The 13,384-nt window shown below is 32.1% G+C and overlaps 1 protein-coding gene across 5 annotated transcripts in view; it reads right to left on the bottom strand.

The window, feature by feature from the left end:
* Positions 1-13,384, bottom strand: part of Relch (RAB11 binding and LisH domain, coiled-coil and HEAT repeat containing) — a 105,683-nt gene that overhangs the window by 14,439 nt on the left and 77,860 nt on the right. For 4 of the 5 annotated variants that reach the window (XM_026404641.2, XM_026404644.2, XM_026404639.2 and 1 more), the window contains 5 exons: positions 12,158-12,264; positions 10,779-10,878; positions 6,101-6,183; positions 5,035-5,098; positions 3,527-3,665 (listed from right to left, as the gene is read on the bottom strand). In XM_026404641.2, the coding sequence (XP_026260426.2) occupies positions 3,527-3,665; positions 5,035-5,098; positions 6,101-6,183; positions 10,779-10,878; positions 12,158-12,264 (493 nt within the window). Of the gene's footprint in view, positions 1-3,526; positions 3,666-5,034; positions 5,099-5,296; positions 5,380-6,100; positions 6,184-10,778; positions 10,879-12,157; positions 12,265-13,384 lie in introns of all 5 variants that reach the window. The other variant, XM_077792173.1, reaches the window with a different exon arrangement.

Below are 13,384 nucleotides of genomic sequence, written 5' to 3' on the forward strand. Positions count from 1 at the left end.
ATAAAAAATAATGTCAAATGGCACTGGTGCCTGAATTTTTAAGTTCTGAGGGTTCAATACCCTTATAGAATAATGTAAAGCTTCATAAATACAGATAGCCTACTACTAAAGTAAAAGCAATGGTGGGGAGGGCTGGGGTTGTAGCTTAGCGGTAGAGTGCTTGCCTAGTACGTAAGGCTCTGGGTTCAATCCTCAGCACCACATAAAAATAAATAAAATAAACGTATTATGTCCAACTACAACTAAAAATTAAAAAAAAATAAACTAAAAGCAATGACTGAAGAAATAATAACCTATGCAGTTGCAATGAGCAATCCATAGTGCCCAAGACTGTGTTTTCTGAATACCATTTCCCACTAAAACTAGGATTCTTAGGAGAGATGGCTTAGGTTCTCCCAAAGGGTATAGTTCACTTCTAACCCAACCTTCTGAAACTTACCTTTCTTGCCATTTGATCTAATCATGCATAGCCCTTTTATTGTTCCTAGTCTTTGACCTTTCCTCAGTTTTTCTAAAAAATACAATGATCATACTGTATAATATTCCTTAAAAATGCTTGACTAAAAGATAAATCTATAGAAGTTAATTTAAACTTTAAAGTAGAGTTAGTTAAAGGCTTTACATAAGGATCCTCTTAATTCTCAGGAACATAAAAATGTACTATAGAATCCAAGATTTCACTGTACTTGTATTATCCTGGGCTACCTCATCTGTTCTAATTACTTAATTTTAATACATCAGATGGATTTAAATGGTTAAAAGCAGTAGGATACTAAAGACTAAGAAAAGGTTTAGTAGCCTAGGTGAGCATAATTCTAAAATTAATCTTCACAGGGAAAAAGAATAGGAAATACATAACATAAAACAACTGTAAAATTGTCTTCTTCAGGGCAGATTGGACAAAGATTTAAAAATCACAACTAAAATAAAGATAAATCAACAAGAGAATTCATAAAACTATATTTCAGAAAACTTCAAAAAATATTCTAGGGTAGATCTGGCAGTAAAAGTAAAGGAAATCTTTTCCTCTTTTTAAATAAATGTGCTCAGATGTGAAATAAGGAACCAAGAAAAAAAAAAAACTAATTTGTAATGGAAAATTGACCCTCTAGCAAATTTCCAGGATATCACTGAATATTTTTAGAAAACCTTACAAAGTAAAATAACTAAAAACAAACTAACTCCATAGGGTTTCAGATAAAAAAAAAAGGTTCTTAAAAATCAGAACCAAAGTTCCCGAGATAACTAAAAGTTAGAAAAACAAAGGCTAATGAAAGAACTAATGTCCTCTATTAGTTAAGAAGTAGAGGGACAAATAATCTACATACCTAAAATGCTACTCTCCAAGGAAGACATTACCACTCCCAAATTCTCCATTCTTCCTCTAAACTCCAAAAGGGAATTGCTTGAGTACAGTTAAATACGCCACTTCACTGGACAATAAATCCAGTGAAGGTGGGGAGAGATTTTTATCTTAAAAACCATTCTGATTATATTAAAACGTGAAAGATTGTATGAAAATGTATTTGCAGGTATATGATAAGTTAAAGGAGATGTCACGGCCAATGGTTTACTAGATCTACTAAAGCAGTGGGAATTTCTTTTTAAAAAAAAATATATATATTTTTAGTTGTAGTTGGACACAATACCTTTATTTTATTTATTTTTATGTGGTGCTGAGGATCGAACCCAGCGCCTCGCTAGAAGAGCGCTAGATGAGCCCCAGTCCCAGCCCGAGCCCCAAGCAGTGGGAATTTCTACCCTAAATCTTCTCTTAAGCTCATTTTTTTTCTTAAGCCCATTTTTAACTGTTAATTTAGGGCTACTATGAGAAAAAAGTTCCTTGTTATGCAAATCCTACAAATATAATAGGTATGTATCTACTCTATAAATAATCTGTCATATGAAGTAGTATGATTATTTTTTAAAGTTCTTCAAAATTAAGATACAGACACTATGTTTGCTTTGAGAAATAATTGTAGACCTAGAATGACTGAGAAAAAAGACTCCAATGATCTAACAAAAGTATAGGAATCCAGACTGATCCTTCATAGATGATCAACAGTTCTCCTTTTGAATGTACATACAAAGGTTAGATCATGCTCGAGAGGTTTTTAACTCAGTGTCACAGTATAACCTAAAGACCCAATACTATTTATACTATCTCCTTAATCCAGAAGACAGGAGTTTCTCTTTGCCTAAGAGTAATTACAGCCTCAATGAAGTCAAAGTACCTCAGAGCTCCTACTAAAATCATCTGTCAATTTGATGTTACCACATGTGGGTCTAGCCCTATTGCAAAACTAAAATACCAATGCTTTTTCTGTTGGTCGGTTAACTATGAATACACTTGCACAGTGAAAAGACCATTTCTGAAGTGTGGTGTCCTCCCTCAACATATGTTTTGGACCCTGCAGCCTCAATACTGACTTAATACTTTCTGATTACTCTTATCTTAAAAATGGTAAGAAATAATATCAGGCTGAATTTGCAAAAACTACTTTACTGGAGAATCCAACTCTGTATTAGAAACCAAGTTGATTATTAAGTGGTTGAACCTGTGGCCCTTTCTAAGTCATGACAAACTGCTAAAATTAAGGGCTAACGATTAACAATGATAACTGATGTGTTTCTGGAGAAATAATTTCTAGATGGACTGAAGCTACCAAAAGAAACTGTTGTCATAAAGGTTGAGGACCACTGTAAAAAAAAGAGAAACTGGAGAAAATGTGTTAGCAGATAATCATGCAGATCATTTAGCGGATCAACAAACTGTATTAAAACAAAGTGGTGTGTCATGCTGACAACACGCTAAGTTGGAGAAATGCATAGCTTTCATAAGATCATGTCTAGAGGGGCTGGGGTTGTGGCTCAGTGGTAGAGTGCTCATCAAGCATTGTTGAGGCACTGGGTTTGATCCTCAGCACCACATAAAAATAAAATAAAGATGTTGCATCCACCTAAAACTAAAAATAAAAAATTTATCTAGAAATACAAAATTTCCCTATGAATAATAAAACCCTCAAAAATACAAGGCAGCACAGTATTTTGCAATTAGCTATAATTAAGAAATGATTCTATAATAATGAAGTTTAGAGTCACTTTTCATATGTATTAGAGCAACTGATATATAGTATACCAAATATATACTATGTACCGAATATATGATAATATAACATATAGTAAGGAATAGGGGTGTGGGGGGTTTTGTGGAATAAAGCATTCATGCAGTTAATAGTTAATAGAACTTGAATGGTATGCATATACACATGTGTGGATATGTGTATGTCTTTCTGTCTAAATATGTACTGAAATTTTCTATATTCCTCAAACATGGATAAATTAGCACCTTATGATGTCAAATTAATACATTGGATTCATAATAAATAACTTGTTTTGAGTTCAGTTTTCAACACACAAAAGATAAAATGCAGTCAAGGCTTTATTTAACATGTGACAAATCCTCAGAGAAGCTTCTGGCTTTGATCTGACAATTCAGGAAAAAAGGTAGAAAAATGCAACTTACACTCATCTCGGAACCTGGGTTCTGCATTAGGCCCAACTCTACCAAATGTTTTTATGATCTCTGTATGCAAAGAATGTTGATCTTGATACTGAGGATCTTCCAGGAAAGAAGCCAACTGCATTTTCACTCTTTCTAGTAACTTAAAATTGGATATTATATTGTCATTTTATAGAATATTAAAAATGAATACTGTTGTTAAAATGAAAGATATACATACTAAACATAGCTTACAGCAGTAAGTTCAAACAATTTATAACCCCATGAAATTAGACATTTGGATATAATAAAATACTTATGTAGTCTTTTAGCTCAGAAAAGCTTTCACATTTTTTATTCTTATTAATTCTTTTTTTTAAAAAATAAAAATATTCCCTGACAAAATGTAAAATCAAAAGGAAAAAACCCTGTAACTAGGGCAAAGATGGTTAAATTTATGATTTTGTATCAAAATGATAACTCTTAAGTCACAGTATGAGTTACCCAATCATCCACCTTCTGAAAGCAATGAGTCATTAATGACTTATATCTTACTCATATTTCCCTAAGACATTTTTATTTTAGGATTTAAGAATATGTTGAAATTCTGCCAAGACTGCAAGTGTTGCAGAATGATGTTTTTTTTTCTGTTGCTTCACCAAGAAAAATTAAAAATATTTCTAACCAAATTACTTAATTTTAATCTTTATGACAAAGAAATTATATTAAATTTTTCTTTTTTTTGGTAAAATGTCATTAAATGAAAAGCATTATTTACATTTAAGTGACCGGGGACTATATCCACAAGTAATTTATTTTCTAATCCAGAGGGCTTTTCATTTGTGTAAAGACATGTCCAATATGATAACAAATAATAAACCTCTGATACTAATTTTGAGATGTGTCCTACAGTTAATGTTACAGACAGAATCTAAAAAACTTGAAATGGAATCACAGTTTCAAAATACACCTTTAGGGAGGAAAGCTTTGGTATTCTCTTGAATCACTAATGACAGATGTAGTATTAAGATGATACCAGATTGGTAGCATCAATGACATAGTTATCAGAATACAGGTGCTTTCTGTTGTTCATTTATAAAATAGATTTGTGTTCCTACTGTTACCTTGTAAAATAATTTTCAAATCTGTGCAAACTTGCAATCAAGAATTTACACAGTTTGGCTAAAAGTCTACTAGAAAATATAAGGCTTTGGAGTTAGGCTTGATTTGAAAGCTTACTCAAAACTCCAATATCCAGTTAGACTTGGAACACCTGAGGTTGGCCTATTAATTAATTAATTAGTTGAGAAGACTGGACATATGGAATATGGACTAGTTCCTAAGGATACGGGGATATGCCTATTATTAAGTTAGGCTATGCTTTCAAATATGAGATACTCCTCTGCCCACAACTAAGAAATAACATAAAAGGTATAATCCTTCTGCCCCTATCAATGGGGACACGTGTGGTAATGTGTCACCATCACCTCAATGAGATACACATATATAAGTACATTTTGGTGATTTCCTACCTCTCTTTGAATAACTGTTTCCATAATAGTGCCAAAAGCTGGAATTGTGGCAATCCTGACAGAGCTGTTAGAAATTAAAAAAGAAAGAAACTGAAACTTTCTTTGAGATACAAAGTAAGTATTAATAAAATGTGAATCACAGTAGGTAAAAATACTGTATTAGTCTCTAGCAATGACAAATTAAAAATTTTAAAAAGCAGACCAAGAAGAATGCTCAAAAAGACAGGCAGGATAACTTAAGGTCGCAGTCTGTGAAACTCACAATTCAGGATCACTGGACAAGGTAACAAGGGCCGGAGCAACCCGCTTGTCAACTAACGCTTCACTCATGCCTCGAAGAGTCAGCTGTAAACCAGTCAACATGCAATAAAAAATGGTTTGGTAAACTGGAATGAGAACTGGGTTAGCTGTGACTGAGGATGGGCAGGCAGACTCACTGGCCTTTCTTGGTTTAGTCACTCACATGAGACATTAAAATGTTAAGCCTTTGGTTCATGCCACTACACTTACTGGTAACAACCTGTTAGTGAGATTAGCAGAGCATCCTTTCTTGGCTTGGAAGAAATAGTCCATCAGCACATTTTATGTTTGAAAATGTTAACTGAATACTAATACTACTGATATGTTTTTTGCCAATACACGGCCTCCAAATTAGTCTTACTGTGAGGGTTCGCTTTTAAAAAAATGATGTATGAACAGTAACATGATAAAGCTTAAAAATCAAATAAGCATAATCCAGTAATGTTACTACTATTATTATTTTTGTGGTACTGAGAATTAAATCAAGGGGTGTTCTACCACTAATCTACACCCCTAGCCTTTAAAAACAGTATTTTTTTGAGACACAATTTCACTAAATTTCAAAGACTGGCCTTGAACTTGCAATTCTCCTTCTTCAGCCTACCTCAGCCTCTGAGTTGTTGGGATTATAGGCCTGAGCCACCAAGCCCAGCCAGTATTATTATTTCAAAGAGCTTCTACAATGAATTCTAAAGCTGATGGCTATTTCCTGACAGGCACATTTTTGAAAGGGATGCTGAACGTAAAAGGCAGGGATGACACTTACATTTCAGGGTCACTGGAGAGTGTAATGAGAGCAGGAACAACCCTCTGAGCTACCAGAGTTTCATTCACCCCCTTCACCAACAGCTGATTGGTCAGCACAGGGGGTATTCACAGGTGATGCACGAAAAGAGCAAATACAGTGTCACGGGAAGAAGAAAGGGACAACCAAGAGAAAGAGAGAAAACATAAAGCAAAACCAAAATTAGAAGCTAAGCAAATATAGCTACTAGAGTGCTTTACAAAGGCAGAGAATGCTTAGCAAGAAAATAAAAGCTTAAATAGCCTAGCAGCTATGAAAAGAAATTTCATCATTGATTGAATGGCAGTGTACTTTTGGTCAAATAGTCTATGTAACTTCCATGTTCAATTAAAATACAATGTAAGAGGAAAAGAAAATTGAACTTAGAGGACACACACAAGGTGTTATGGTTAAATTCTCAAAGGAAATCTGGTGTGGTTTAATTATGACCGATATGGTACAAATTGAACTGTTTTTAAACCAAACTGAAATGTCTAACAGCCATGATTAAACTGCTTATGATTGTTCTATAGTAAGTAAATTTAAAAAACACATAGGGAAATTCTCAACCTTTTAAATCACAGAGCTTTCTCTTTAGAGGTATAGAGCATAATGCAACATAATACTTCTAGAGTAATATACTTGAGAATCAGCTCTGGGTTCAGACTCCAGTTCTCCATTTGTTAGCTTGTAGTGGTAGATATATTACATTATCTCTTGAAACTCAGTTTTATTATCTGAAAATGGCAATATTTAACTCAAAGGACCGTTGACTATTGATTTTCACATAATATACTTATATGATAAAGAATTTGCATTCAAGAAACAAACGAAAACTTAATTATTATAACTACTTCAATAATATGATTTGTGATGTATTTGGAAAATGAAATTAATTTTTAAAAGTTTGGTAGCTAACTTTTAAACAGTTCTTTGTTTTATATTTCTCTAAAATCTTGAATAAATTTTCAAATAAACATAATCAGAATATATTAAAATAATCATTTATTAGATAAAACTAATTTGCAAAACAGAACCATACTGAGCAGTATGCATTTATTGTTTTATAAAGATTACTAAATTTGAGGTTAATACAGAAGGGAAACCCTCTTTTCAACTTCAGAGTGTAAGCATTTTTAATCCTAAATGCGAATCAGTCTGTTCACCTAATAATGGAACTAGTCCTCACAGAAGATCAAGATGCCATGGAATTTTTAATAACAGAAATCATTATGTGCATATGTGAACACCCCTATGCAACACATGAGAGCATACCTCACTTTACGTGAAGATACTTAATTTTGAATAATCTGTTTCCACTTACCAACTGAATTCATTTTAGAATCTACTTCTAAATTCTGAAGTAATTTTTATATAAAACCACAGATGATTAGGAATAAACAACAAAGGAACTTTTGTTATTACCTTAGTTATAGATGTCAGGTATAAAGAAACAGGAGAAGAAAGTTCAAATACTATTAAAGAAAACCTTCTTCTCTCTGTATCATCTTATAACTAAGATAGCTCAGATTTTGAATCCATAAAGTATATCTTGAAATATCTGCTCTTGTGCCCACTAAAAATATTAAAAAAGAGGATAATCTAGGGGACAAGTTTAACTTTGTGCTGCTCTGAGATTAAGTTCAATTTCTTAAACTAGAAAATCAGAAAGTAAAGAATTATCAGTTATTATTATGCACTTCACAAGCAATATACCATTTGATTTTTATATAAGGCAAGTACATTATTATCAGCATATTAGCAGTTGAAGAAATTGAGGCTTGGAGAAGTTATTTATCCAGGCATTTAGAGCCAATAAATAGTGGAGCTAGAAAATGGATTCTGTCTTATCTGACTTAATGTCCATGCCTTCTTGATTTCCTTATGATTGATACAATAAAAACACTTATATGAAAGAGGTTTTTTACTGCATCATTTAGAAAATCTAATGCATCACAGTAAGACTCACACAGTATGTTCCCCTTTTTTTAATATTTTTTTTTTTTTAGTTATAGTTGGAAACAATACCTTTATTCCATTCATTTATTTTTACGTGGTGCTGAGGATCGAACCCAGGGCCCCGTGCATGCTAGGCGAGCACTCTACCACTAAGCCACAATCCCAGACGCCACGTTCCCCTTTTAAAAAGGTAAGACATGGGCTCTTATTTAACAACGAGAACAATATAACTGATTAGGTTTCCCCTTGTGCCTTACCATCTAAAAACTAGGCTAATTTCTTGTTTGACTTCAGTACTTTATACTAGGTTCCAGATATAACCATTTTTCACCTTCTCCTCAAGAGTTTTTGCTCTCACGTATTTTTTAGTTATTTTAAGTCTCCTTTTATGTTGTCATCTTGATAGAATTCATTTTGAGGGGAATCAGCCATAACTCTCATTATAAAGCATTAATATCAAAAGAAGTCTCATGAACTGTATTTAATACAATTTTGTTTAAAATAAGGATCACTAAAGAAAAAGGACCTTTAATTTCTCCTACTGATAGGTGTATTACCATGACCTGTAAAATCTTTATCATGAATTTATTAAATTTTTTTTTTAATTGTGGATGGACACAATATCTTTATTTATTTATTTTTATGTGGTCCTGAGGATTGAACCCAGTGCCTCACACATACAAGGCAAGTGCTGTAAAACTGAGCTATAGCCCCAGCCCTCATAAATGAATTTTGAAAGACTCTCAAACTAGACTGAGAAGTTCATAATCAACCGGAGAAGACACTGAAAACTGCTTAAGTTTGGATACAGTTTTCAGACCAGTACTGACACAGATCAGACAATAGCTACATATAAGAAACAAGGCTGAAAAACAAAACAAAAACAAGGGATGTTTCAGTTTATTTATTTAAATTATTTTTATTTATATATATATAATATATATAAAATATTTTATTTATATATAAATGTTTCAATAGTGCCTACATACATTTTAGAAAGCAAGGGTTTAAGAAAAACAATTAGCTTTTTGGTCTTAGAATAAAATCCCATGAGGGGAACATATTAAAGAGACAGCTCTTCATTTAAAAGGTTACTTCTTTTTTCTTTAGAGGGGGAAGATGAGAGTGAAGAGAGACTTTTCTACAATGTCTTTCATTTTTTCTACAATGATCTTTCAGCATGCTGAAAGATCAAAATTCCTTGTAACCAGAACCAATTTGTACTAGACATAAAACCAAATAGTTATTTTAGCATTCACCTGGACAAAGAGCCCTGGATTACAGATTTTTAATCAAATATGTAAAACAACTGATGGAATAATAGAGAATTTTCAACTTCCTCATACAATGGGATTTTCTTTAGATGTCATGGATCTAATTTATATATTAAAATTCTTATTCATTTTATTTATTTATTTTAAGCAGAATACTTTTATTTTATTTATTTATTTTATGTGGTACTGCTGAGGCAAGTGCTCACACGTGGTAGGCAAGTGCTCTGCCACTAAGCTACAATCCCAGCCCTAAAATTTTTAGAAGGTATATTTTTAGAATAGTAAATTTTTAGAATAGTATATCTTAAAAAATTTAGAAGGAAAATATTTTAAGTATATCCTTATTCTATACTTTTGACTGCAATTTGTCTTAAATTGTGGTGAAATTATGAAATTCAAAAATATTTAATTCTTATGGAAATAAATGCTTAAAGAATCCCATGAATATTAGAGATAAGTCTGGATAAGTATATATATATTCCCTGCACTATTATTTTGTGAAGTAATAGTGTGAATATAAAAACTATAATGATAATTAACATTTATTATATGCTCTTATATTCCAGACACTGTATTAGTAGCTTTCAAGCATTTAACTCATTTAATATTAACAACGGTCCTTTGAGATGAACACTTTTATTACTGTCTTCATTGTGTAGATCACGAAATTCAGATATGAAGAAGTTCAAATTTGCCAAAGTAATTTATAAGATCACCAGGTGGCAGAGGTGGAAACTGAACCCAGGAAGCCTGACTATGGTAAGACAAAAGCATCAAGAAAGACTAAACCAACTTGAGTCCTTGACTGAAGTTCTAAAAATGTCTCTCTATAAGAATATACTTGGCTATGTTGTAATTTGCTACCTGATGGGTACAACAGATAGATATTTCAATTTTCAAACTTGAGTAGGTGGCAATTTCATAAAATCAAGGTAAATTATGTGAACAATCTCCTCTTTATTTTTAAGTCTATTGGCAGTTAATGTATAGGGATATTATTCCAGATAAAACATGTGAAGAAGGAATAGTCAAGTTGAAGTAATGAATAAATCAAATATTTCCATAATTATAATAATTGATTTTTTAATGCTACTAATGAATCCATAACTTGAAAGATACCCAGGTTATTTTAGTTTATTTAACTAGACATTTACTTCAATAAGTAGAAAAGTAGAATCAGAAAGATTTATATAAGACTGAAATTAAAATAAGATTTAAAATAATTTGAGAACTAGAACTGAGAATAACATTTAAGGAACCAATAAGGCTAGAAAATATGTCAAAGCTAAAGTTCTGCCCCATCACACAGTACACAACTAGACAGTGTTCAATGCCATAAAATACATATCAACATGGTATACAAAGCACTTAAAAAAATTTCCCCCTCTCCCTCTACTTGGAATCAACAAAGACACATATTAACATACCTCAAACATTCTAGCAGCAGTACACCTTACAAGTGCTGAAGTATGGACAACACCATACCACAAAACAGTTAACAGCAACTCATGGTAAGCAGGATTCGCACTGGAAAAAAATTACCATTGTAAAAATTAAAAGCCACAGTGCCTTACTGATGTACTGAAATACACTATGTATAAAAATATTGGCAGAACATATGGCATTCTGCTGTATAGCTAAGGTTCTTTAAAAAATAAAGTCATCTAATAAAACCATAAACCACATTCAGAAATCATTCTTTCAGCTTTTCTAAGCATCTGCAATTGCAACAGAAACCTTAACATTTTTAAAAAAGATATTTATTTTTTTTAGTTTTCAATGAACCTTTAATTTTATTTTTAATTTATTGATACGTGGTGCCGAGAAACGAACCCAGTGCCTCACACAAGCTAGGCAAAGCACTCTGCCACTGAGCCACACCCCAGCCCAGAAACCTTAACATTTTAATAGAATGAAAACTAAAATTATAAATAAAGAAAGATTTCTCTAGGAGTAAACAGGAAAGAGCATTAATAAGAATCAGATGGGTAAGTTACAGCCTCTGTGAGTCCTGGTTTCTACATCTATAAAACTTGGGGAAGCAATACATGTCCTGTTTATGTTATATGGTTGTAGCTGTAGGATCAAATAAGATCAACTAAAACCACCTGTATGGAGAACTATGTTGGCTATAAAAATATTCAAATATAATATGGTATAATTAATAAATGCATAAGCTTGTTTTCAGTAAAGACTGAGACAAGCTACTTTAGCAGCCAGATAATGAGATCATGAGTACAACTAAGCAAATCAAACATAATGGAAAAAGGAGTCTAGGGGGCTGGCTTTTAGTTGAGGTGCTTTTTCAGTTCTAGGAAACTACATTTTTTTCAAATTTGTTGTTTTATTATTCCAATTGCTTCAAAGAAAACCTATGTGCACCCTTTCCATTTAAAACTACAATAAATTGATTTTAAAAAGTATTAAGAATATCTAAATAAACGAAACAAAACAAAAAAATTAGGTCTCAAAACCAAGAGAATTATTGTGTAATGAGACAAAATTTGCACTCCATAAATCTAATTTGAGAATGTTAACTTGTCTTTTTTTCAAAAGCCTGTTATTACTTGTTTTTTGCAATAGTTGAAACATATAATAGTCCCTCTCCTCCCCTGTTTCTTCAAACTAGTCCTATTCCAATTTGGGTAGGCGCTCCTTTGGTCTGCTTTAAAACTATTAGAGTGGGACTTCCCTTAGCCATCATCCTGGGGCTTCCCTTCCTTGCTTGGTTCTCAGTTACCTGGATCTTTTATCTCTTTCTTTTATGTACTTTTTAAAAAACTGTAAACTACAATTTATTTTTTACCCCAGTTCCACAAAAGAAGCCTTCAGGCTATCAAGAGGAGCATGAGATAGTGAAAGCAGGGTCATTACATCTTCTAAGAATCCAACCAACAGTTTTCGGTCTTCTTCCTATAGAGGAAAAATATTGATGATGAATTTTCAAGCAATCAAGTAGGACTACAAACCATAATTACCCATCTTTTTTTTTTTTTTTTTTTTTTTAGAGAGAGTGAGAGAGAATTTTTTTTTTCAATATTTATTTTTTAGTTTTTGGTGGACTCAACATCTTTATTTTATTTTTATGTGGTGCTGAGGATCGAACCCAGTGCCCCACGCATGCCAAGTGAGCACGCCATGGCTTGAGCCACATCCCCAGCCCCTACCCATCTATTTTTAAACAAAATACAGATACTTTTTAAGCATATGTATGATCATAAGGACAAAAGCTATCTTATTTGGTTTAGACCTGTGCTGTCAATATGACATTCACTAGTCAAATGTGATTATTTTTATTTAAATTTGAATGAAAGATTAAATAAAACAAAAGATTCAGTACCTTACAGTTGCGCTAGCTATAATTAATTCAAAGGCTTAATAGCCACATGTAGTTAGTGCCTACCTTACTGGACAACATATATATACATTGTTTCTGTCACTGCGAAAGTTCTTTTGAATGGTCGTGATTTAGAACATTAAAAAAAAATTATTAAAATTTGTCCAATTTAGTTCCCATGAATTTTGGAGCTACATAGTTAAATATAAACTATTAAAATAGTTATCTTCCTAGTAGAAATTTGATTTCCAAAAAATTATCTTTGTAATATTCTAGTGGAGAAAAACTGCATACTGAAATATAGACTAATGTGTTCTGAAGAGAAACAGCTGCTCTCCCTTGATTAAAAATAAATCTATAATTTTCAAAGCTTTCTTCAATGAGTTATTATTATTTTCATAATCAGGAAATTTTTTATTAAGAAATGTTATACACTGCTGAAGTGACTATCCACAATATACAGCCAGAGGAATGAGAAGTTATGCTCCATTTGTTTACAGTATATCAAAATTGTAATGTATAACTAATTAGAAAAATTTTTAAAAAAGGAAATATTAGATAAAGCAAACCTACTAAATTACGGGAGTTTAAAAAATAAAAAAAAATAAAAACTTTGTATGTTATATATTAACCTGACCTGGAAAAAAGGGGAATCCGATATTCTATCAGAAAATAAATATATAATGAAGTTAAGTT

This window comes from Urocitellus parryii, chromosome 13 (assembly GCF_045843805.1).
Source record: "Urocitellus parryii isolate mUroPar1 chromosome 13, mUroPar1.hap1, whole genome shotgun sequence".
NCBI lineage: Eukaryota > Metazoa > Chordata > Mammalia > Rodentia > Sciuridae > Urocitellus > Urocitellus parryii.